Source organism: Etheostoma spectabile, chromosome 22, assembly GCF_008692095.1.
Source record: "Etheostoma spectabile isolate EspeVRDwgs_2016 chromosome 22, UIUC_Espe_1.0, whole genome shotgun sequence".
Classification (NCBI taxonomy): domain Eukaryota; kingdom Metazoa; phylum Chordata; class Actinopteri; order Perciformes; family Percidae; genus Etheostoma; species Etheostoma spectabile.
Genome location: NC_045754.1, coordinates 9,379,703 through 9,405,415, shown reverse-complemented (window position 1 = coordinate 9,405,415; position 25,713 = coordinate 9,379,703). Strand labels below are relative to the sequence as shown.

Here is a 25,713-nt window from a genome sequence, read left to right as displayed (position 1 = left end):
ATGACGTCATGCGCTCGGACCGAGCCGTGACCTGCTGCTCCGGCTATGCTAGAGGTCCGTACCAACATATGTTCCCTATAAAATCCAGTAAATACCCGTTATTTATGAAATATAACGCAATAAACGATACTGGTGTAGTGATTATAGAAGGTAACCAGCGCAGCAGCAGTGATTCTCATGAGCGGCAATCGGTATTTAGTAGCGCATGTTTATATTTTAAGTTTACCTCAGCTAGCTGGCTAGCTAACTTAAGCATGTTTTCCAGCTAACCAAAAGTGAAACTGGAATATGAGCTACATGGTTGCAAGCTTTCGGAGTTTGTCTCTAAGTTAACTCAATCGAGGTATGTTTTTCTGTCTTTGTTAATATGGTAGTGACAGCTGAATGTGCAGTGTGAAACGTGCTGTCATTGTTACTTCCTTTACGTTGTATTGTATTGACATGGTGTAACGTTTTTTTGTGTAATTTGTGTTACCACGGTTTAACGTTAGCTATGATTTAAGCTATCTTTTACACTACACGTGTTTTAGATTTTGTATTTCAGTAGGTGTTACCTAAAATTGTGGCCTCTTAATATTTACATAGGGTCAGAAATGTTGGTAGATGTTGATCAAATAAATGTGACCACATGATATTTAGATACAGAGAGTATCCACTCTGTCACAATTGTTGTGGACATCTATCATGCTATAGTATGTGATTAGAGGGAGAAAAAAAAGATTTGCGTTGGCAACATAACTAAAATTCAAGTTGCCGAATCTGATGGGTCTCATGATTCATTGTAACATTTTATATTACACAGGCAAGAGTGTTTTCACTCATGCATTCAGTGATGTTGCACATTGTGCTTTTAAGTATCAACTCTATAACAAACAAGACAAACATGGTTGCTTCCTGGCTTTAGCAGCAGCATGACCCTCATCATCATGGACTCCTGAAATCCTTAGGCTTCAGCGACTCATCCGGTCGCTGGTCGTTGTTTGGGACGAGGTCACCTTTCAGCCTACAACCTGTCTGACCTCCCAAGAAGAGGGAGCGAGCAGATGGGGAACTGTTGCTGTCGCCCTGAGAGTCCCTGTGGCAGTACGGAGGAAAGAAGTGGTTTGCTGGAAGATGACCCGAAGGCCACTGGGCCTACAGGTGAAACACTTGTGGTGGGCAACGGTGGTCCTAAAAAAGATGACATCAGGTGAGAAAACCATTGCAGTAATAGTTCCCTTTTTTGATGTTTAGTGACCCCCTCAGTCTATTTTATTTTTTGCCTTCTCACTATGTAGCCTGTGTCATTACATGATTTGGTGACATAATTTTTACTCATGCAAACTTAACAGATTTTTTTTATTTTTTTATTTTTATTCTATTGTATGCCTGTTATTTTGTTAAATCATCATTATTTATGATAATTTCATGATCCCAGAGATGTAGAGTAAACATTTAATGTCCCAGAGGGGCAATTTTGCTCACAGACAAAAGCCAACAAATACAGAACAATACTGCTGTGCATAAAATCAATTGATACCAAACTACACACTCACTGCTGGCATTGTTTCTTTTTGCCAAACCCACTTTTAGAAAGTTGCCATAAAAAAAACAGAAACCAGGAGGACAGTCTGTTGCATCGACAGCTGCTAATAGACCAAACCACATTTTGTTTGATAAGCCAGTAACCGATGGAATAAAAGACCTCATGTGTCGGTTAGTACCATTTCGATAACTCTCCCCCCCCCAGTCCCGATAGAAGCAGATTAAATCTCTGGGAGTCCAGTAAGATGCCCTGAGCATTTTGTATGGCTTTGACATGATACAGTTGACAAAGGTCATTTAAATTTACATCCGTGACTTCATAGCACACATTCACTATTTCTTCCATTACCTTTTTTGAGACTGAGATTTAGAAATTCCGCCGGGTTTCACTTTTTTTGCCAATGTCTGTTTCCCTCCACTCTCTTTGTGTTGGAATTCCAAATTCCGGTGGATTTATGAGGACTTTGGTTACCTGCTCCTCCAATCTCTGCAGGGTAAATCCAGACAGCTAGCTAGACTGTCTGTCCAATCTGAGTTTTCACACGCATGACTATAACAACTTTTGAACGTACACATGTTCCACCCAAACAAGTTCCTTCCCGAGGCTATTTTGCAGGGGCACCATTAGGAGCTTGTTTGTTATTTTACACACTAGTGGTTAGCGCAGAGGTACTACATAAAGATGACATACTACATATAGATTTCCTACATTGCAGAAAGAATCTTGAGATATCATGCTGCAAAATGTTATCTGGGATCACATATCTACTCTGGGTTCTTCCTATTCATGAAAAGGCTATTGTACTCACAATATCAAAGCTGCAACAAGTTTGGGTTTGAAGGATTTTTGTTGTATAATATGACATTGCTCGTCCTGTCTGTGTTATGTCACTCAGGAAAGTGCCTGACGAGGCCAATAAAAAGGTGGAGGAGGCTGTGCAGGTGAAGCAGAGTCCTGAGGTTGCAGAGATGAAGCGTAATAACATTGAAGAGAATGGGCCCTGTCAGAAGGCGGTCTTACAAACAGCAACGCCTTCTTCCAGCAAAAAGTCTAAACTCAAAGAAAACTCCACCAGAGCAGAAGATAACAGTGTTAAGGACCGTCTTGCATTCAGTGGACAAGCTGAACTCCTGCAATGCCATTGTTACTCTCCACAGAAAGAACACACCACAGCTGTCTCGGAGGCATCAAAAGAAGAAAACCCAGCATTGCAGGACCAAATCCCTGACAGCAGCTCTCTAACAGCAGAGGCAGTTTGCCCTGAAAACCATACTGAGACAAACCCAACAAGAGAGCATAATACATTGGTCACTACACATGATGAAGAAGTGGGCTCCAAAGTCACTATCGAAAACAATGTATTCGAGCCATCAGGGGAGTCTTCTCAAAACAATGAAGTGTTATCTGTGCCAAAGACTCCGCTCGCTGCAGCACCTTGTCAGGTGTCGTCCATCTCGGGGGTCAGTCAGGAGAGCGGCAAAGCGTCTCCGAGCTGGTGAGTCACATGGCAAGTCAAACTGTAAAGTTTCTGTTGCCGTTTAGGATGTAGGACATTGCAACATACCATGAGGTTGAATTGGATATATATACCATTCAGTTTACATTTCCATATTTTGATTTTTTTTTTTTAATGACGTCTAAAAAACAATATACTGTAAAGCAAATGCTAAATCTGACAACTATAGACCAATGCAGGGTTTTTTTCTGCATTGAGGAATTTTTGGCACCCCCCAAAAAGGTTTTAGCCAGCCCCATAGGAAAATCACCAGCACCAAAATAACTAGAACTGAGAAAAAAAATAGCAATTTAAATCCTCTCTTAATGTGTTTAAGAGCAATTTACCAAACAACCTTTTGAGTAAGCAGAATGTTAATTTGAATCTGAGAGCTAATCTCTGTTTTATCTCCGGAGTCTGTACCAGACTCCCAGTGAGTATTTTAAATATTATTTTTTTAACCAGTTTTGTGAATTGGGGTTTTATTTACTCAAGCAAAATATAAATTTTTGTTTGTCACATTGTCAAGAATGACAGGAAAATGCATAGATTTCTGTCAAATAATGTAACACAGACTCATTAGTCATTTACTGTAAGCAGACTGATCATGCTTACTGCCGTGCTTGTCCCCCTATTGTGTGATATTTCATGACCTCAAAAAATACCATTGTGTGTGTATACTGTGTACATATACACACATGGACAATGAACAGTATTTTTACTATGTCACCCAGTGTAAACTGGTATATCATACACCGACAGGTGTTTATTTTTCAGATGTTTTCTGTAGCAAAGCTTACCGTCCCTTTAGTCGTTATCACTTGGTGTTAATGACCAAAGGGACGGTATATGAGGGCAGTATTGCAAAATCCATGAGCAATGTGATGAAGTACTTTTATTTGTCAAGTTTTAAATACACCGGGCAAAACAGAAATGACAATTACAATAATATGCTGTGATAAAACATTGTATTCACGTCACACAACCTGTACAATGAGTGATGTGCATTAGCAGACTGAGTCCCTGCTGTATTGTAATCAATATCTTTTTCTTGTCGTTCTATTTAGTGCTGTGACAGAGGATTCAGAAAAAGTGAATTATTCAATGTGCGAAGAGGCCGGTCCTGATGTCGTACACATCCACGATGTCTGTGAGTCTCCTCCTGAATCAGAGCCCACGGGACTCGACCACTGTGTTGAGGAACGAGACTCCGCCGACTGCGACTGGGAGCCAGAGCCCACAGCCGCCGGTAGCAGGAGGTCAGTAGGTTCAAAGTTTTGTGACATCGAAACAAGATGCTTGTTTACACAAACTGTGTACTGTTTTTTTTTCCAGAGCCTCCCTATGACCAGTAGGGGGCGTATACACACCACAGCTAGTTGATTTAGCAAAGTTAGTCTGCACATCCCTTTTCTTCTGTTCTTTCTCATTCCTTCTTATATTCTTTTTCACAATATACGTATAACTGAAAACGTTTCATGATATCTAATGTCATTTAGGTGCCACATTTAATACTTTTTAAATACTATTTAATATGAGTTTGACATCAATAGTAAGTGTTTGATTCATACATATAAAGCAGGGAAGGCACCAAATGTGTATTCTCTTTCCAGCTCAAAGTTGGATCAGGATGCACAGCCAGATCTTGGTTGTACAGCTACGAGCTCGAAGGAGGTCACTTCCTTAGAGAACATCAAACAGGATATTGGAGAGGAAATGATGCCTAAAGGGCAGGAGAAAGATCAAGATGTTCCCAAAGCAAAGGAGAACGATGAGATTAAGAAGGAGGCGGAGAAGAATCCCACAGAGGCCGAGACTCAGGCTGGGAAAGATTCTGAGATTCAGGAGGTAACTGGAAAAGAGGAGCAGCTGGCAGGGAGCACATCCACGGAAGGAAAGGCCGATGGGATACCTGTCACAGAGAAGGACGACTCTGCGGAAGACGGCCTGGGGAACAGGTTTGTAATGATCCTTTTTTTTTAGTGGCATTATAGAGTGAACATCACATTATGTGTCAGGCGTTTTATCCATAGAAAGATTAATTTGGAGGGGAATAATGATTTTGGAATTTTGAAACAAGATGTTTAACTGCGACACAGGAAGGGATTGTTCATAACTGTGTGGCAACGTAGACCTTCAGTAGTACCATGTGTTCAATCTTCAACTTTAAAAGATCTTACACATCATCCCCAGAGACATCGTCAAACAAGTGATATTGGCTTTAATTTCTGTGTGTGCATACTGCTACGCCACAAAGGACACACTTGTGATGTGATGATGACTTTTTGGTGTCTATTGTCATGGTTTGGGAAAAAAATGATTAAGGAATAGCATTAGAATATTTGTTGTTGTTGTGAGTTTAAAGGATAAGGTTGATTTCTGTATATATTTTTTATTGTCAACGAATTTCATAAAAAGACTAAAACCACCAATTTAGTTGTTTGTCTATCCACACTTCTACACCGTGTGGCACTCGGCTCATTTGATCCTACTGGAGACGTAACTCTTCAAACATGTGGGACAAACATGCAGTATATTTTCTTTGTTTTTTTTTAAAGGCTAAGTCATTTCTTAAAATATGTTAGCACTATGGTTTTTAGAAAACGTTACTCAAAAAGAAGTCAACATTGTATTCATTGAGGACTGTTTTCAGCTGCGGAATAATACCTATTTAGTGCGCTAGGGAGTATTTACAGCAGCAGGATGGTATTTGTGGGATTAACCCATGTTCATTGAAATGAAGGAACATGTCATCCAGTGCAACACTGTGGATCATTGATGTTTTTAATAGTTTTGGGACCACAATGGCGCTCTACAGCACAGAGGATGAAGATCTATCAGGCTTTGTATACACAACAATGTTGTTGGTTTTGGTCTTTTGGCTTGTTGACAATAAGAAAAAGCCAGCCTTATGCATTAGGTATTACACTTATAGAGTAAGTGTCTTATTCCTTTTTAGTGAAGAAGACCTGTACAGAGGAGCTGAGGAGCTGTCATCGTCACCTGAAACTGCGTGTCAGTACACACAATCACACATCTATGTACTGAAATTGCATCAGAGATTTCAAACAACAACTTTTGTATTGTAAAATATAAACCGTGGTCATTTTGTTTTGTCCATAATTTCCTCTTACGTTCCTCTGTCTTTCTCAGTTTTAAAGGTGGAGGACCGATGCAGTTTGGCCCCGGCGGTGGATATTCTGTTTTACAGTGAGCGAGAGTGGAAAGGAAATACTGCCAAAAGTGTTCTCATTAGAAAGGTTGGTGTCTGTAATGCTTCACATTAGTGCCAGTTTTTGTTGTTGTTGTTTTTCACGTGAATGGCTAAAAGACTTCCTGTTGTGTTCCGGTCTGCGGCTGCAGGGTTATAAAGAGATGTCTCAGAGGTTTGGCAGCGTGAGGAGAGTCAGGGGGGACAACTACTGTGCCCTCAGAGCCACGCTGTTCCAGGTGCTCTCCCACAGCACCCAGCTGCCTGCATGGCTGCAGGAGGACATGGTATCAGTTGACTGTTGCCTAAGCCCCATGCCCCTTAGTTAACACCCATAGCAGTTAGGCAATTTAATTCAATAAAGCTCACATCAGCTAGCTAGCCCTGGGATTTAAATATGTGGTCTCTTATCAATACATTGACAATATATTATGTTAAAAGACAGATTTAAGCAACATGTCTGAGGCAAAAATAATTAAACAGTACAGTAGGTAGTAAGCTACTAAGCCGGGGTCAGAATTCAGCTTCCCTTAGAGCAAATTTACACGCTGTTTAATTCATTCCTTACACGTTTGCTGTTGTGTTTTTGGTTTTGTGGAAAGACTTCAAAAAGGACATCATTCTTAACTCTTTAAACAGCTTTTGAACATTAGCTCAACAGCCCAGTCATGTCTAGCTACGGTTTCGCTGTTCAAGGCCGGGGTTTTGCAAACTGGTAATTACACATGACCATTACAGCACAGAAAATATAGAAAAGCCACAAAACAAAAATCCAAAAGTCTGATAACTTTTTTTAATGTTTATGTTTTAATACTGCTGGTGCTTCAGCTCATTTGAACACAGCTCATCAAATCTCATCTCAGCATTTTAATTACAGCTTCTGAAGCAACTTGAGGCCCAGGAAGGTCTGATAAGTCAGTGGACATTTCGTGGAGAATGCCTGCAGGGAGATCGGACAGAAGATGCCGCTGTGCAGCTGAAAGGCTACATTGAGCTTCTCCGAAATACGGTACTGGCTTCAAAACTGTTCAGAAACATGGGCACAGTAAGAAAGTATTTCAAAGACCGAGCAAGTGAACCACAGCACTATTTGCATGCTATCAGTAGACACTGAGGCTATTGATATTCATCCACAGAGCTTTTTGATGTGATTGGTACCATGTGGTACCTCTGTCTTTGTGTCATTTAACACAGCCTAGGAATGCTCTAAAGGATTTAGAGGGATAGATGATCCCTGATCAGCCTCAAATAAATTGTGGTTTCAACTGTTAAAACCACAGTGCCTCTTTATTATAACCGTATAAGGCCCCAAGCAGAATTTATAGTGGGCCACTGGTAGCTTGTGAGGAATTCTGGTGTTTACTGCACACGTTTTTTATTTTTTATTAAGTCAGACTTCTTTTGCTTCATGAGAGGTAGCTGTGTGCTGGTTTGGTGTCCAACATTATGGATTCTATACATTGAATAGATTCTCTTGTGTTACTCTGGTTTATGTGCACTAACAGTGGTTTCAGAATGTATTCAGACCCCTCCACTTTTTGAACACTTTGTGTTGTAGATGTAATTGTAAATGGATTCCTTTGCCCTGACAGGCAGTGGGAATCCTGGGACCACATATACACAGGTGTGTGCCTTGGTGGACTCCAATGAAGTTCAAGACACATCTCAAGAATAATTAAAGCAAACAGGATGCACTTGACCACAATTTAAAGTGCCAGAACAACGGGTCAATGAGATTTCAGATTTTTGGTTTTTACTACATTTGCAAAAAAGGTCTAAAAATAAGGTTTTCACTTTTAGGTTTTTGGGTGTAGATTATTCACATTGACAGCTCAATAAAATGTGCAAAAAAAATGAAGGGATCTGAATAATTCCTGAAGCCACTGGATATGCAGGGAATGGGGAAAATGGAAATCCAATAGCCCATCAGTAAGACTGTCTGAAAATAAAAGTTTAAAGTGGAAGCAAACAGAAAGCGGCAGCAAATCTTCCCGTTTGTAAAGCCATAAGCAGCAAATGTTAGCAGTTTATACTTGCTAAATGACTTCAATGATTACATGCTCATCAAAATAGATATTGATTAATTTCACCAATTTGTTTCCAGTGGCAGGCAGCAGTGGACTGCTCCTCCGCTGTGGAGCGGCAGCAGCTTTGCGAGCGAGTGTTTCAGGGAGGAGAAGAGGAGCTGGGGCTGCTGGAGGCGCTCAAGCTGCTGATGCTGGGTAGAGCGGTGGAGCTGCACAGCCGCATGCAGGGTGGCGGAGACATCCCGCTCTTCTGCTGGCTGCTGTTTGCTCGGGACTCATCTGACTGTCCGCGCTCCTTCCTCTCCAACCACCTCAGCCACGTGGGCCTCAGCGCCGGGTTGGAGCAGGTAGGAGAGACCCTGGGCCGCTTTTTATTTGTTGACCAGCCAATCACAGACCCACTTAGACAGGCATTTAAAAACATGTTGTACTGGCTACATTAAGTAGTTTTGCAGCAGGTAGGGAGCATTTACATGAACCCTTTTATGGTAACACTTGCTAGAAACTAGCTGCTGGGATTTTCCATCCCTTTTTGAATCCAGCAATAAACTTCTGCTGAATAAACTGTTGTCACGCTTGATAACTAATGAAACAACAACTGTTGTTGGATGTCATGAGAATGTAACCTCGTCATAATCTGAGAACTGAACAGTAAAACACGCCTGTGCTTGTGCTGTTGAGCTGTAATATCAACTTTATCAGCCCCAGGGGTGAGGAGGTTTCAGGAAGGACAGGCCACTGAGTGAATTAATTGTTATTTTCACTCTTTGGATTAAAGCTTTTACTGGCCCTCTATTCATAAAGACACCCCACCCATACATTTCATGTGCTTGAACAGCTGATTAAACATTGTGCTTTTTGAAAAGAATGTATTTTGATCTGGCCTCCTCTGTAACCGTGCAATTATCTCCCTGCTTTGTGCCGTTTGTACAGGTGGAGATGTTCCTGCTGGGCTACGCCTTGCAGTGCACCATTCAAGTTTACAGACTGTACAAGGCAGACACAGAGGAGTTTATCACCTACTTCCCAGATGACCATAAGGATGACTGGCCGTCCGTGTGCCTCGTCACTGAGGATGACCGCCACTACAATGTGCCAGTTGTAGAAGCTGTAGAAGAACTACACAAGCGGCCCAACTCGAGCTGATTGCCACTGCAGAGAAGTCTCCTGCCATACAAACAAAACACTCCTCAGGTCGATCAAGGTGAATAGATTTTCGCCAATTGAAGGAATAGTTTGACATTTTTGGATATTTGCTTTCTTGCTGAGCGTTAGATTAAACACTGGCTAGCTTAGCACAAAGACTGCTAAGCCGACTGGGTGCTTGGTATAGCTTCATATTTAGACTTTAGAGTTGAATCGATCTAACTCGCAGCAAGAAAGCGAAAAAGCAAATATCCCAAAATATAAACTATTCCTTTAAAAAAATATGCTGATTTGAGACCCTGTACAAGATGTGGTTTACACGCTTTTGTACACACTGTACTGTATACAGAGTTTTCTATTTGAGTACATGTACATATGTGCATCTGATACCGCATGGTCATCTCAGTTAAGTCCAAATTAGTTTGCAGGGTGTCATTTTGACTTCAAGGCAGGGAGGAAAAATGCCCAGATTTTCTCAGCAACCTTCTTTTGTTTTAGATTTTTCTCTTTAAAATCCTGATCAAAACTCAATGGAGCTGCCAACATAAATGTTGGTGTTTACACTGGAATTTGGGCACTTTAATTTGTGTATTATTTTATTCTGTTTCATTTAGTCAAAAAGTCAATTTAAAATTAAGTGTGTGTCTGTGTGTGTGTGCGTGGGTGGGTGGTGTAAGGTGTTGCCTTTAACCAAGCTGTTCTGAGTGGAAAAACATGCCAATGTTGCTGCAAATACTGGCAACAGTGCCAGCCACTGGATTCAGTAGTAAATGCTTGCTTGGTCCTCCATGTTGCCTTAGAAATAATGCACAATAAGAATGAATGTTGGTTATTAGTGATAAGAGGCAATTTTCTTAAGGAGATACATTAACAGTAAAACATTGATTATGCCATTAGCAGGAATGTTCTTTCTCCATCAGATTTTTGGATGGCATTTAGATACAATTAAAGTACAATTTTTCAAGGTATTTTTCTGTTGTTGTAGCTTTTCCAAATTTTATGAGAACATTTCCGAAGATACAGAAAAGACATATTACGTCTGTTTGGGGTTTTGTAGACTCCATCTGTAAAACATGGTTGAATACAATGGATTTTCCTATGATGTGTGGACTGAACTTTTTTTTTTTTTAGAAGCACTACCTTTTTACAAGTATTTCTAGGAGAAAAAAATGGTTGATTTTGCAATACCTATTATTTTACGCATACAGCAGTGGGGTCTGAGCCATTGTTAACAAAAGACGAGGGTTAGTAATAAAGCAATTTATTTGCCAAATAAGAATGCCTATACAGTATATACAATACACACAACAGTCTGAATACTACCAGGAAAATGCTTGGCAAAACAAAAGTAGATGGACTGCATGAAAAGTGAACAATCATAATTGTATTTTTTACCACACGCAATGATATAATGAGGGATTCCTGACCCCTCTGGGCTATTAAATATACACATTGCATTACCTATATAAAACAATCTGTACACTGTTGTATGTAAAATACGATTGCACAACCCAATAGTCCCACAACATTTCTGTATTTGAATTCAAGCAAGGCCTTTGCTGCCTAATCTTCATAAAATAACATAACTCTGTATTTTGGCAACTCCACTACCACTCGACAGACATTTCATTCTTGCTGAGGAGGAAACGTTCTCCTGGGTTTTCCCTTGTTTACCAGTAAACATGAAAGTGGTCATTACACCGGCCGATGCAATGATGTAACTATTAAAAACTAATAAGGTCGGAAGACAAAACGGTATTTACACAGATGAATAAACACTTGGAGGTGCATGGCTTTCTTTACAGTGTGCGTTTTAATGGTGTGTAGCTCGACGTGAAGAAGACCGCGTCACTCTTATTCAAAGTTTAGTCGGATGGGAGAACCTCTGAAACCAAACCATACTCGGGTCCTCTCTCATCTCCAGCACTAACACTCGGCAGTATCTTCTTCAGCAAAGTTCCACGTAGAGGTCGGCTTAACCATCGCCTGCAGTCAAAGTTCACTCCTGTTCTTCCTCATCCTCCTCCTCCTGGAGCTCCTCAATGGCATCCATCTGAGTCCTGGCGCACACCTCGCTCATCGGAGCAGAGTCCTCGCCCTCCACCACCAGCTCATTAGACATCTCATTATTTTTCTGCAGAGATGGCACAAAAATTAATGAAAACCCCAGCATTGTCAACGGTGACTGGGAAAAAAGAACTAAACAGGATGGTCATAGTAAGTGAAGGACATGCCTGGTTAAACATGGTGGCTGATGGGTTTTGCAGAAAGCACAGAATAAGGTGTGGACTTTCACATTTGCAGTGACCTCAACCCATGTGTGCTCACCTGTTGCCGATAAACATAGCATGCTGCTATGGCAACCATTGTCGACTCTCCTATGAAGCCCGCCAGGAGGGAACCAACCCCAAGTGTGGCCCCGTGAACCCTGAAACACAAAGGATTATTTTAGAAATGTGGAAGTGAATCATTCTCCTGTTTGATCTTGTGAGGGGAAAAAAAGAACATTTTACCAGAACAATGCGCAATACCGTATGTTAAAACACACTAAGCCTGAGTCACAGTGCTGACCTTTGTGACCCTGACATGGTGCTCTGAAGTGTTGACTTACCCCATATAAGGCAGGACAACTAGACTGGTAATGAGGACAATGATGCGGAGAACTGAGCTGGGGGCCAGCACAAAGGTCTTTTTCAGGGTCATAAGCCATCCAGTCAAATGAGCCCGAACCGTCACTGCAAACACACAAAGCGGAAACATCACCCCACTGGCCCAAGCTACGCCCCGGCTAAAGCCACAGCTGGAGGGAAAATGCAGCTGAAACATCTAGTGTCTTACCTGGCACGGGAAAAAATGAGAAAATTTTGAGCGGGACCACACACAGCTCAGCAAAAGCATACTCCACTCCAATGACATCAACCAGGATCTTCTCTGATATGTTGGGAGTCCAAAACACCACAAAGCAAAGCTGGACACAAAATGAACAAAAACAAATTAATTTTTGTGTTCGCTGCACCACAATAGAGTCGCCCGGCACGCCTCATTAGATTTCATTAGTTCATTAACTCAAGGGGGTTTCGGATTGAATGTGGGCCTTTGAAGTTCACATAAATTGCGAGTGAGCAAACACACGACTATGCAATATTATTGTTTCTAGAAGCAGTTGCAGAGGCCCAAGCAACATTACCAACGCATCTCAAAGCCATTACTGTATTATAAGCACTTTAGGGAGTGTTTAAACAAAAGTTTAAACCTGTCTGATCTGACCATAAATCATTCTCTGTTTTCAATCCTAATGAGCACCAAGGGGCCCTTAAGATCCATAAAAGGTGTTTTTCCAGAATATTTTGTGAAATAATTCAGTGGCGCTGCCAGTCTGCTGTTGATTCAGATTTAATCCCTGTCTTTGCTGTCCAGTCCCATATTAGACACTTTTGCACACTGAAACCTGGATACTTCTACTACTACTCCATCTGCGCTTTGCACCAACCATGCTTTCTGCTCGGGCATCTGGGAGAGGAGGTGAGACAGGCTTTCTAATTTACGACAGATGGAAATTCACCCAAATTATCCTCTATTAAAACCATTTTTAAAATGTAATACCATGCAATCAGCTGTGGTCCAAATGTATTGCATTGCTATTTATTCTCCAATAGCAGTTGTGCAATTTTGTTGAAAAAAAACAAATCTTAAACCCAGTTTGGCAATCCCAAAAAAAAACTAAGTTTAACAGTAGGTCGACTTCACAACCGCTTGTTGGTGTTTCTTTCTTTATACGTCCTGTTCGGTGGCATCTCTCCCACTCTTGGGCATGTGCCAGAGCATTTGCACATGGCACAGCACCTGCTCTTATTTAGTGTTAGGTGTGTTTAGTGTTAATTGTTAATTAACAATTATGATTGAGTCGGACCGATCATCAGCACACCTGGGTAAGGGCAGATTTGGATAGTTAATATTTTGTACATCTGGAGTTGACTTCTCTTTTTCTTAACAAAAAATGAAGAGAAAATATAAGAAATGTAAGAATGTATGACACACTGTTAAAGATGAAAGCTCTATAATGAGTACACAAACAAAACCTGGCCGGAGTAATTCCATAAATATTTCACCACCTCTAAAGTCGAACCGCCTTCTCTCCTGAATCAGCTGCGGTTTCTCTAACCAAGGTGAGACATCCTTAACACGGTCTGTTTTTATAAGATTCAATTAGTTGTTAGAGAACATTACGCCGTTCCTTTTGCAAATATACTTTCGCCTGCCTCCTCTGCTGTTTTTCCATTCTGTTGTCTTCCTTCACACATAACCAGAACAAGTCCTGACAGGGTCAGCTTGTATTTTACAAGGCTGCTACAGAACATACCTATCAGCCTGTTATGCTGTGTCAAGCACACACCCTCACATACATGTTTACAATTCTGGGATTCCACAGCTGGTGTGCCACTCTCTTCTTCTTCTTCCACCTCCTCCTCCTCCTCCTCCATGACCCAACCTTGGCCACAAACTTCCTGTTTTTCTTATCCAGGCTGTTATGACAACTAACTGGGGCAATGGCTCCTTTTTACTTTAGAAGATCACTTCATTGTTTTAACGTCAAGTAGAAGGCAAATACGATCAGAGAGCCTGGATGATTCAGTGTTTCAGCGGATCTGTTGGCATTATTATTCAAACTCTTTTCTGAAAAACAAAAACACTGGAGCGGCAGCGTACAGAGTGTGGTTGCAGCACTCATTGCTTCTAAGTACACCTGTGTGGGGCTTTTGGAATGTGTTAACTGATATGTTTTACGTGAATGCCTATTTTATTAAGCTTTTAAAGCTTGGGTGGGAGTGTTATGGGGGAAACAAAAGCCCATTAGTCTCTTCACAAATTCCACCCTAATGTGTCTCCTTCTCTCTGCAACCTGAAACCACGACAGGACGGCGAAGGAAAAGTACGGCATGCATCTAAGCTGTGAACCCCTATCCCTTTGAACTTTAGTGTACAGCTGTACAGGAATAAATAACTTCTATCTAGGATCCTTTCTAGAACTCCTGAGTTTCGCCTTTGTTTTGGAGAAAGCAGTTGAGTTCAGAAATGATTTGGTGGCAAATCTTTGGCATTGAGGATTGCCTTTGGCGAGGTTTGCAAAAGCGCTGTCAAACTTGTTTCTGCGTAACACTGGAAGGATTCTGCCAGTCATGGAAGTGAACCCTGACCTACACTCTGTATCTTTTAATCTGTGGTACAGCAGGATTAGAAAAAGGTAAACATAGAAGAGGCGGTGTTTTTTGCCTGCTGGCGGTGTTTTTATCTTCTTCTTTTTTATCAACATGGGCAGAGATAGATTTACAACCGCAAAAAACAAGCCATAATAATTTGCTGTCAAACATACACAGGTGTATGCAGAATGATCAGGGATTTTAATCCAAGAATGACTTGCTTTGGATATGAGGTTTTTTGCAGGGGACTGCGGTAGGACAACTGACACCTAGTGTAGCAGCGGTCACCTTTTAACAAAGGACACCACAGGCTGTAAACAAATACACCGCAAGTGTAGGACTGTTTATTAAGACAGTAAATACTGGAACGTCATGCTATTTGTATCAACTACCAGGGACGGTCTAGATGTTTGAATAACATGGTGGCTGCACTACAGCAAGCCTTCAAAAGAGGATTTAGTTTTTTCCCATTTGAGTAAACCTCATAAAGGCTGCGACTTTCACTTCACTCAGATGTTAATCCTCAAATCTGAGAAGAGCCAAAAAATTGTTTGCCAGTTTTGTTTAATAATAGACTAAAACCATGGATGGATTTTCAAAAATTGATTAATTTTCTGTCATTTGATTCATTGTTCCACCTCCAAACGGCATTCATTTTTCCTCAAATTCCAGCCAGACGTTCAGGCCCGTGTAGACACAGCCCATTAAAACAAACTGTTAACCTCACCTTCTTTCTGAGCTAATTCATGCTATGTTCTGAGAGTAAAATCATGTGCCTGGAAAAAAAAAGATCTTACCAAGAGTGACAGAGCTACACAGCAGGATGTAAACTTTTTGATATGTGACTTGGTGACAGGAGTGCCGGCGTTCATCTTGTTGCTGGGATTGTTCTGTTCATAAGAGAGCAATATTAGTGGTGTAAACGATAAACTATAACCACTGCAAAAAACACTAGTAATGGGAGTTTGGATTACCTTGTCAAAGGCAGGGTACACTGCTCTCAGTTCGGTTAACCAACCGTAGGGCATATGACCCACAGGGTACGTGGCCGTGAGGACAGCCACAGCCTGGAATGACAAAGACAGGCAGATATAAGTCATCAGGACGCCACCACTTTAAAGGGGAACTGTAACAGGGTTTTTTAACCTTAGTGTACCTTAACAGAACAACTTCGGAGTCACTGGAATGGTTATATGACTTTTTTCTAATTGCTTGGGGGTGGTCGTCTCGCTCCCCCTAATGCCTGTGAGCGGTAATACCACCTCTGCAACTTTTCGGCAGGCAAGACGCAAAGGGTCGCGTTATATCAAGTCTCGCAATGTAACAAATTGCTTCACGGAGCTGCACGCATACGCCCATTCAGAAACCGGCTAAAAAGGTAACGATGGACTTAGTCACACTATCGTCATGGCTGAGCCGGCAACAAAAGCGGAAAGCTAGGAAAGCATTGTCGGAGGAACAGAGAAAGAGGAAACGGCAGACTGACCGAGCGAGGAGTCAGACACAAGTAAACAGAGGAGCTGTTATTTCATGGATTTTCACAAATTTCATTATGACACGTTATGCCGTAAAACCATTTAATTCTGAGCATGCGCAACTCAAAGCTGCACTCGACTCACATCGGGCAGTGACAGCGCCCCTTTAATGCTGAAAACACCACACACAGCTAAATGATTGACCGTTGTCTAACAGTAGCAGACAGGAAAGCAACACGTGTGTCACCGTCCCAGCGGCATGCGTTTTTCACAAGTTTATGATTGGATAACAGCCTTGAGCTTGTCATTGTGTCCCAAACAACAACGGGCATTGTCAGGCTTTACGCAGGAACAGTAGGACCACGTAGAATTGTTTTCACTCAGTGAAATTATGCCTGGAGTTCCACTTGAACGTAGTGAATCACCTAAACCACTGGCAGTCAGTGTTGTCAATGATTTCCAGTTCATTCTGGTAAACAGCTTCATGTATTCTCTAGTAGTTAGGGTCGCTGTAAGCCAGAAAGCTCCAGATGGAGTTTGTTAGCATCTGGCTTTTCATCTGCAATAACTTGAGGGAAAAATGAGTCCAGTGGCTCCAAAAAGCTATAAAGTCCGATGTTGAACAACAGTCTGTAATTATACTAGTATTACTATCAAGTAGTTTGTGGCTCATTAATAACATCCAGATTAAATACAAATGACATAAAGTGATGTATTCCTAATCATATATGACAGTCAGTGTAAAGAATGATATGAAAATGCTTTCTAGAAGAACAGTTCAGAAATGAGTGGGGAATTAAATTCCTGATATACGCACCTCTGTGGCATCAGAGGTCCCCTTGAGGTCGCGAGACACAAAGAGGTTGACGATGGGTCGGCTGATACGCTGCGTGGCCAGGATGAGGGCCAGGGGCCACCAGAAAGTCAGCATCTTTTTGATGGTGGCATCGCCCTGCAGGGATCAAGACACATCCCAAAAAAAGAACTTGTTTTAGACACAAGGCAATCTTCAAAACCTATTTTATTATTACAATATTCAACCAACTCCACTGTCCCTTTAGTTCACGTCCATACCCTTTATTTATTTCTGACATTTTTTTCTTTTTTTCTTACAGAGGAAGACTTTAACAATAACTAACATGTTTAACAATAAAAAGGCAGCACTTACGCCCACATCAAGTCCACTGGAGTCTGGGATGTTGTCGTGAATTTTACAGTAGTAACCCATACCGACAATGCTGAAACGCACCAAGGCACCCATATACAGGGAAAGGATCGGGATAAGTAAAGGCTCCACACATTCTAGGTTACTGTGGAGGAGAATGGCCACGAACACAATCTGTAGGAAAGAACAGTGAAGATAAACATCAAAAATCAACTACAAAACTATTATATACAAAACTACTATTCAACTGACTTCTGCATTAAAAAAAATGTATCTAATTACCTGGGCCACAACATCAGATATTGAGGCTGAGCCTACTATGAGGCTGTACTTGTGCTTGAGAAGTATCCCTGCATGAATCCACGCCTTCAAAACAGAACAATGGACAGAAGTGTTATCCCAAGACACCAAGCTTTAAACTAAAAACAAAGAGTCAATTTGGGGCATTTCTTTCAACCACAGCTGGATGACAGGCTATATATATAATGAAAGAGAGCTAGACTTTAAAGCAAGGAATACACTACCACTTGGAGCCAGCATAGACAGAAGATTAAAACCCTGCAATTTCTAGGTCAGATGTGTTTAAATCCATGATTGCATGACAAAATGTCTGACTATTAATGTAGAATAATCTTGCTATACTGCACACTCACCATTGCATCCAACAATGGAAATGCAGCTAGGTATAAGAACGCCTTTCTTGTCTTGTGCCCCACAGATTCGTCCACATGGTGGAGCTTATTAATGATGTAGTATCCTAAATCTGTGTAAGCTAGAGGGGAAAAAAAGAGAAAACTACAGGTGAGTAGAGGTTAAGGAGATCATTTCGACCCTCTTTTTAATGTTTACAGCAGCAGAAGATTGTGATCTTCCCCAGAAAGAAAGCTGTCAGAGGGTGCTACCATAATAAAACTTACGGTTTGCCACAAATACCAAAAACTGCACTTTTACAGGATGCGGTTTAAGCACAGAATGTAATCAAGTGTGCACAAACAATCCTTAAACACACACCTATCAAGATGTGAAGGACGAACGCGATGACCCCGGCCGTCACCATGCAGAACACAGCCTTCCTCCGGTCCCTCTTGCTGTTGACAAACACCAAACCCACATTCTTGAAGTCGCTCATGGGTCCGGTGAAGAACTTCATCAGGGAGTAGGCCAGGCCATAGCTGGCCAGCATTTCAATTGCATCCTCTTTGACTGTGGCTATGCCCCTGTTAAGGGCCTGGAAAAGATAGTGTGGGGTTGGTGTGGAGAGGTTGAAGTGTCAGGGGAATGAGACAGCACATGAGGGAGAAGGGGGGTAGTCAGTATGGCAGTGTGAGCAACCCACATGACCATGACTTAGCCTAACTTTATCTCTGACCAGATACTGCTCCACAACAGCCTTGCATTTAAATGAATAACTGCATGTGCTTTACAGACACATAAAAACATGAGACCTTTGACTAGTGCAAAGCATTATGTACCATCATGTCTGCACAGGAAACACCCACAACACTTTATTCAAGACTTATTTCCATTCAGAAGCACTACTACAGCTGCCCTTTTCCTTTGCATGGCTATGTGCTATTTATACCAGCTAACAGAGACATTACATAAGCTAATCCTATCATCTCCAAGCCACAATGTGTGTTTTTTTTTTTTTTTTTGGTACTCTCACACTATCTGCTTAAAGTCTCTAGGGAGAGGGCAGCCACCAGACCAGTCTATTGCTGAGAAAGGACAGGAAATGACCAAGCAGGAAAATGACAGCCAACGAAAATCAAATGCCAGGGCGTGCGTTTAATCTGTGTACATGATCCGCCATGATCTACAGACGGGCCTTGATTCTGATTTACTGATTTATCAATTGTCAAATCACAGGCAGGTAGTGTGCTGCTTTTCTTGGCCAGGCTGGATTATAAATAAAAATCCGCAGTAACGTTATAGCCCAATGCATTTGATGACAGAAGTGACGACAGAATCTCAGAATAAACAAGGGCCTCCCACTCCTCTCCTGAATAATGTATATACAAACCTAATGGAGGTCTTCACAGTGCCTCTCAGCCTGCCAGCTAAATTAGCTCTAGCTACAAGCCAAGCGTCTTCACACTGACAAATTAAGGTTCGGAATATTTAGAGTAAATCAAAACGGGGTCAGTGTGCTCTGGCGCTTAGAAACGGCTGCTCGGCAACAGCAGCGGTTGACACACCGGAACATTATTCTCCCAGCGGTGGAATACAAAAAAAAAAAAAAAAAAAACTACCTTAAAACCGTTAGCCGCTGCTAGCAAAAGGCAAAGCTACAGTCTTGAGCTTGTCGTCATTAAGCTAAAAACAACGTTAGCAAAACACAAGCGATAACGTTACCTGTTCACCGAGGTCGATGGCAACATTGGTGATCGCCAAAGGCACCAGAAAGCGGATGAGAGGCCAGTAAGGACTGAGAGATGGAAAATCCACCATAGTACAAGCCGGGATGACAGAGCGAGGGGCATCTGCCTCGGTCTTGATCGATTAAAAATGAAATCAAAGAGTAGCGGCTAGAAGACAGTCAAAGCACCTAGCGAGAAGAGAAAAGGGAAGTTAAGCGAGGCAGCGGCAGGAGCGCTTCACGACACTTCGATGCTGCTGAGCTGAGGAGAAGGTCAACGGAAATTTCAGACAGGCGCATCTTCTTCGCAAATCGTCGTCAATGGGGGTGGGGGTGGGGGGGGAGACGCAAGGTGACATCAAAACAGCGCCGAATTTGAGCGAGGAAGTGTCCCACGCTATCCGACGGTAGAGCTTTGGATGTAAGCAATAATCCGAAACTGGTTGGATTAGTTTTCGAGCTAACGTTACGCACTTGACTGCGCCTGCGCTACGCAGTCCCGTTGTTGTCGACTCTCTCCGAAGCTGGAACCAACTGCTGCCTACACGTGGGCCAGGCATCCCGGCCGTGACATCATCAGCCATACCTCGCTTTTATTATTACTGCCTGTACACACAGGACTGAAACGTGTTTACCTGAAAGCAGCACACAGAGACAATATTGTTCTGACTAGGCAGGGTTAACTGGCATGTCATGGTGAATAAACATCTTTTTTTTTTAGGGGGGGTGGGTGGGGGGGGGGTTATTATTTTTTATTTACAAGCCACCAAAAAATGGGGACAATTAACTGGATTCTGGTACAAAGATGGAAAGAAACATACATTCCATCTACATGGTCGAAAACACTCATAGACCTAAAATTTACAAATGTATCTTCACACAGAAAGATAGTTTGGTCCCATAATTCAAGTTTTGTTTTGTTTACATTGTACCCCTCTTTTAAGGACATAAATGATATTAAAAATAAACAAGCCCCGATATGGCAATATCTAGTAAAAACCTGACCTCTGGTGGACAAAGCAAGAGCATTTGTGTCAATATGACATTTTTATGATTTTTTTTTATTGCAAATACTTAACAACACATCAAATTTGAAAAAAACAACAACAACAATATAGATAAGCATAAACATGCTCACCTCTGTGGCATATGTAAAACGAAACTAGGTGCATTTCTTTTTAACTGTAAGCATCTTTTTGTCACAGATGTATTTGACCAAATTCTGTGATAAAATGTCAGCTCGGTCATTAAGACTTTTAATCAACCAGGAAAGTCAACACACCATTCCTCGCAAAGACTTAAAAACAACTTCCTTGGCATTAAACCTGATTCTGATTCTGGAGCTCTGTTTCTTTGGTGCTGGAGCCATTACACCACTTTGTTTTGTTTTGTTTGTATACCACGTCGGTTATGCTAATTACTCTGCAGTTTTTATGTTTGAGCACTGGGTGGAGCATGGCCTAAAAAAAGCATAAAGCTTAAAGGTAATCAGCAACAGGCACACAGGTGTGTGAAAAAAGGGAAAAGAAAACAGCTTTCACCATGCCAGGTCTGCGTGTTATACTTGGATTTGTGTGCAAAATAAAATGAATGGAACTAAACTAGGAATGAAATGAAATGGACTGCAGGCTATATTGCTTGTGCTACGGTGAGCAGGCCGGGAGGAAACTAAATGGGTCACAGCACCGAAATGCAGACAGATTGTGGACATTGATTATTGGCACGCAGAACATGCATCCAAGCAAATGTGTCCCTGATCCCACCTCATTGGCCTAATAGGAGTTGGTAGAAGACTCTAGAATTTGGTTTAGAATGAATGATTTTATTGGTAAAGATATATACATTTCAATTTGCATAGTTTTGTTTGAGCATACCAGTTAATTTCTTGGCTTGGAAACAGTAGTTTGACAAAAAAATTTTTTTACTCAAGGTCACTTTACAGTATCTTACTTAGGCTACTGACGTTTTCAACCTGAGGCGACTGCTGAAAAAAAGTTAATTTAGCCATGAATGCACATTGTCATTCTACAGTTTCCCTTTCACACAGATAACCACTATGGTCTGTTTGCAGTTTAGTGAAATGGAAACATGCTTGTGTTGTAAAAGCTGAGTAAAGTCTGGAACCTGAGTAATGTTTAGTTAAAAGTTGTTCATGTGTCTATTTGGTGCCTGAGGGAGCTTCTGTTGGGATTGTAACAGTTGAAACAGCCTTGTACTGGCAGACATGCCTGGACTCTGCAGCTGTAACTAAAGTCAGATGTTTACTTAAGACCTCAAACCTGTACGTACACTTACACATGTTAAATACTAACTTTTTTTACGGGGGTTTTTAATAATAGAGGACTTTGCTGTTTTCTTTTAAAAACTGATCATTGGTGGCCACAGGTCGGATCAGTGGGTAGAGCAGGCACACGTGTATTGAGAGGTTTATGCCTTGATGCAGAGGTCCAGGGTTTGAATCTGGCCTGTGACGATTTCCTGCTTCTCTTTCTCACTTTGCTGTCTGTCAAATTCAAATAAAAATATTCTTTAAAAAAAAAGTCAGTCATTGACTAGCGGGTTTTTATGACCAGAAATGTGTTTAGTGCAGTGTTTATCCAACTGTGTGTACTATTACCTACTACTCATTTTGTGGATGTGATTTTGGATAACAAAACATGGAGTGGTGCCCAGGCATCCTTGTATAAATGTGTTTGAGCGGACCCCAAATGACTTAATAATGCCATGTAGTTCAACAGAATGTTGTTTTTGTTGTTGTTGCTGTTGCTGTAGGAGGTGGTGACTCAAGATCACTGGTATTGGCATGAACAGGTTCATTTTATTATTCATTTCCAATGACTTAGACCATGTTTACACGTTTCTCAGATTATAAAAACCCTCTGTGTTGGAACCATTACACCACTTTGTTTTGTTCATATACCATGTTTGTTATGCTAATTAATCTGCAGCTTTATGTTTGAGCACTGGGTGGAGACTGGTCTTTGGAATGAAATGGACTGTAGGCTATTGCTTGTGTGACAGTGAGCAGGCCGTCAGGAAAATAAATGGGTCACCGCACCAAAATGCAGACAGGTTGTGGACATTGGTTATTGCCACACAGAACACCAAGACAAGGAACCAAGCAAGTTCTTCCCTGGTTCCACCTCATTGATAGGAGTTGGTGAAAGACTCTACACTCTGTAACATTTATGCTATCGTGTGTGTGATTTCTTTAGCAGTAGAGAGCCCTCCAGGGTAGCAAAACATTTAGCATGCATAACGTACATTGCAGTGCTGTAAGTATTTACAGTATACCCAGAGATTAGAAATCTATACGCAGGGAGTTGTTAAAGTTTGGTAAATGTTCACAATAATTGGTTTTAAGAAATGTTTAGTATTATATAAAATATTGAAGAATTTCAAATAAAAACGTGATATTAGGCCATTGGTTACATTTTTAATATCTATGCAGTGCAAAACTAGAAACAGTACACTACTGTTGTAATAAGTAGGATTTATATTTACCAACTGATGACAAATGTAGGCAAAGCAGCTTTATTTATGCACATTTCACAGCCAGTCCACAGTGCTTTAAAAAGATAATCATCAGAATTACATTTATAAAAACAGCATAAAAGAAGATTTTAAATTTTAAATTTTAATGAAATTAAATAAAATACATAACATTATTTTTTGTTGTGTAGTTTTTTTAGATAGATTTTCAGGTGACACAACACGCCCTCTAGTGGTTTTTTAGGGGACCCTCATACCCACCCTCCACAAAGTGGACCCTATATCCTCATCCTCGTAATTATCATTTGATATTTCATTCAGCCCTGATGATTTATCAGAGTCCCAGGATCCCATCCTTATGTTCTTGTGGAGACTTTCTGCTTCTGTTTTGACCTTTGTGCTTGGAAACAATATCAGTTAAGATTCCCCCATGATGTCTCTCAAAGTGAATTAAGTGATTTAAATGTGATCAGTTGTTTTTTAAATGATATTGCACTGCACAATAATATGCAAAACATTTCTACTAGTGTCATCTAATCATGAGGGAAAAGAAAAGTGCAGTTTGAAAAACATGGCACACAGATGAGCTTCCACAGAGTGGAAAGCTCTCGTCTTCTTTTCTGTGACAGAATTTTCCAACTTCCGCAAAATGTTTAAACTTAAAATCAAATAAAGCAGCTGATGCTGAGTTATCACTGGAGGAGCATATCACTGCATGTTAGCGATGTGCTAAACTGCAGAGAAAAGGGAACTAGCAGATGTTGGTTGGTCACGTTCCTCTGTGCACTGTGTTGGAGCACATCAGAAACTAAATAATACAAACAACAACACATCACATTCAGTAGAACGTACCCTCTGAATATGATGGATGCTCTTAAAACTCTTCTCATGTTTATGTACCATAACTCTTCTGTCCTCCCCTTCAGGTATTTTGATGGAGTGTCATCCTCTTCTGACTTCTGGCTCTGGACCCCAAATCAAAAACTGAGGAAAATGAGCATGCCAGCTGTCCGTGTATGTGATTTTTTTTTTTTAATCTCAAAACCAGACAGCTGTCATCTTCATCCCCAATAATTAACAGCACAATTCTGCCTCACAACCGGTCCTGCACCTCTCTACAGAGCACACCTGAACCACAACTTCAGTTGTTACCCCCATAAACAACCATCAATCAAGTAAGGCAGTAAAACCCAATGATGTTTCTGGTAAAGATGCAAATACTATATTTTCTATATTTATTTGTTATTTTTTCTATCATTCAGTTAAAGGAACTATTAAGGGAATGGTTTCAAGTTGTTGCGCCTTAACATTCCTGAGATTTAAAAAGCCTTTTCTATTTGTATGTGTGTTATACCATTGCTCTAAAGCAATAACAATGCATTTCATCTGATGTGTGAGTGTGTATACAGTATATTTACATCACATGTAACATCAGTCAAAATACGATCAATATGTAGTAAAGTTGCAAATACAACTATCTCAGAAAGTATTAGGTATTTATAATAAAAAAATATTTGACGTAGGGTCACAAAAGGTTTTCTGATATTTTGTCATTACTACGTTGAGCACAACAACCAATTTTGCCTTAAACTTCAAAACTGTCCTATTGTTTGTATATTAAACAAGTATATATAAACACAGGATATAAAAATCTACACATCCCTTTTAAAATGGCAGGTTTTGGTGATGTAAAAAAATTAGACAAAGATAAATCATGTCAGAGCTTTTTCCACTTTTAATAAGACCTATCACGTGAAAAATCCAATTGAAAAACAAACTGAAACCTTCGAGGTTGAAAAAATAAAAAATAAAAACCTTACAATAACCTGGTTGCATAAGTGTGCACACCCTCTCAGAACTAGGGATGTGGCTGTGTTCAGAATTAACCAATTACATTCAAACTCATGTTAAATAGAAGTCATTACACACCTGCCATCATTTAAAGTGACTCTAATTAATCACAAATAAAGTTCAGCTGTTCCAGCAGAATTTTCCTGAAATTTTCTTAGTTGCATCTCAGAGCAAAAGCCATGGTCAGCAGAGAGCTTCCAAAGCATCAGAGGGATCTCATTGTTGACAGATATTAGTCGGGAGAAGGGTACAAAAGAATTTCCAAAGCATTAAATACACCATGGAACACAGTGAACAGTCATCATCAAGTGGAGAAAATATGGCACAACCAACAAGAGACATTTCCAAGAACTGGACGTCCCTCCAAAATTTATGGAAAGACGAGAAGAAAACTGCTAAGGGAGGCTTCCAAGAGGCCTACAGCAACATTAAAGGAGCTGCAGGAATTTTTGGCAAGTACTGGCTGTGTGCTACATGTGACAACAATCTCCTGTATTCTTAATTAGAATGGGCTTTGGGGTAGGGTGGCAAGACGAAAGCCTTTTCTTACAAAAAAACATCCAAGCCCGGCTGAAGTTTGCAAAAACAAATGTCAAGTCTTCCAAAAGCATGTGGGAAAATGTGTTATGGTCTGATTAAACTAAGGTTTAACTTTTTGGCCATACTTCCAAAAGTTTGTTGCAAAAACAGCACTGCACATCACCCAAAGAGCACCATACCCACAGTGAAACATGGTGGTGGCAGCATCATGCTTTGGGGCTGTTTTTCT

The 25,713-nt window shown here is 40.9% G+C and overlaps 2 protein-coding genes across 7 annotated transcripts in view; one reads left to right on the top strand and one right to left on the bottom strand.

Annotated features, from left to right (window-relative positions):
* Window positions 1–25,713, top strand: part of LOC116672062 (uncharacterized) — a 26,456-nt gene continuing 743 nt past the window's right edge. The window contains exons 1-12 of one of the 5 annotated variants that reach the window (XR_004327455.1): window positions 1–343; window positions 905–1,189; window positions 2,421–3,020; window positions 4,088–4,279; window positions 4,634–4,978; window positions 5,980–6,035; window positions 6,174–6,280; window positions 6,384–6,518; window positions 7,109–7,240; window positions 8,336–8,605; window positions 9,192–10,025; window positions 14,114–14,119. Coding sequence is in view for 3 of the 5 variants with exons in the window: in XM_032503643.1 (XP_032359534.1) it covers window positions 1,044–1,189; window positions 2,421–3,020; window positions 4,088–4,279; window positions 4,634–4,978; window positions 5,980–6,035; window positions 6,174–6,280; window positions 6,384–6,518; window positions 7,109–7,240; window positions 8,336–8,605; window positions 9,192–9,404 (2,196 nt within the window). In the remaining 2 variants the exon portion in view is untranslated. Of the gene's footprint in view, window positions 344–904; window positions 1,190–2,420; window positions 3,021–4,087; window positions 4,280–4,633; window positions 4,979–5,979; window positions 6,036–6,173; window positions 6,281–6,383; window positions 6,519–7,108; window positions 7,241–8,335; window positions 8,606–9,191; window positions 10,513–14,113; window positions 14,120–25,713 lie in introns of those variants that run through there. The other 4 variants (XR_004327454.1, XM_032503643.1, XM_032503641.1 and 1 more) reach the window with 4 other exon arrangements.
* Window positions 10,650–19,693, bottom strand: ankha (ANKH inorganic pyrophosphate transport regulator a). Of its 2 annotated transcripts, none has more exons than XM_032503644.1 (12): window positions 19,598–19,693; window positions 18,254–18,470; window positions 17,896–18,014; window positions 17,525–17,608; window positions 17,246–17,416; window positions 16,895–17,029; window positions 15,577–15,669; window positions 15,400–15,492; window positions 12,243–12,372; window positions 12,016–12,139; window positions 11,733–11,832; window positions 10,650–11,538 (listed from the first exon to the last, which is right to left on the bottom strand). In XM_032503644.1, the coding sequence occupies exons 1-12, from the start codon at window positions 19,691–19,693 to the stop codon at window positions 11,404–11,406; spliced, it is 1,497 nt and encodes a 498-aa protein (XP_032359535.1). In that variant the 3' UTR covers window positions 10,650–11,403. The 2 variants fall into 2 exon arrangements, with proteins under 2 accessions (XP_032359535.1, XP_032359536.1); XM_032503645.1 differs by lacking the exon at window positions 19,598–19,693 and adding an exon at window positions 19,266–19,497.

Coding starts and splice junctions, on each gene's coding strand:
- ankha (XM_032503644.1), bottom strand. CDS start 19,693: ATGGTGGATTTTCCATCTCTCAGTCCTTACTGGCCTCTCATCCGCTTT. Junction 17,030..17,245: donor CCAGTGGACTTGATGTGGGC/GTAAGTGCTGCC, acceptor TGATCCCTGCAG/GGCGATGCCACCATCAAAAA. Junction 11,539..11,732: donor GCTATGTTTATCGGCAACAG/GTGAGCACACAT, acceptor CCATCTCTGCAG/AAAAATAATGAGATGTCTAA.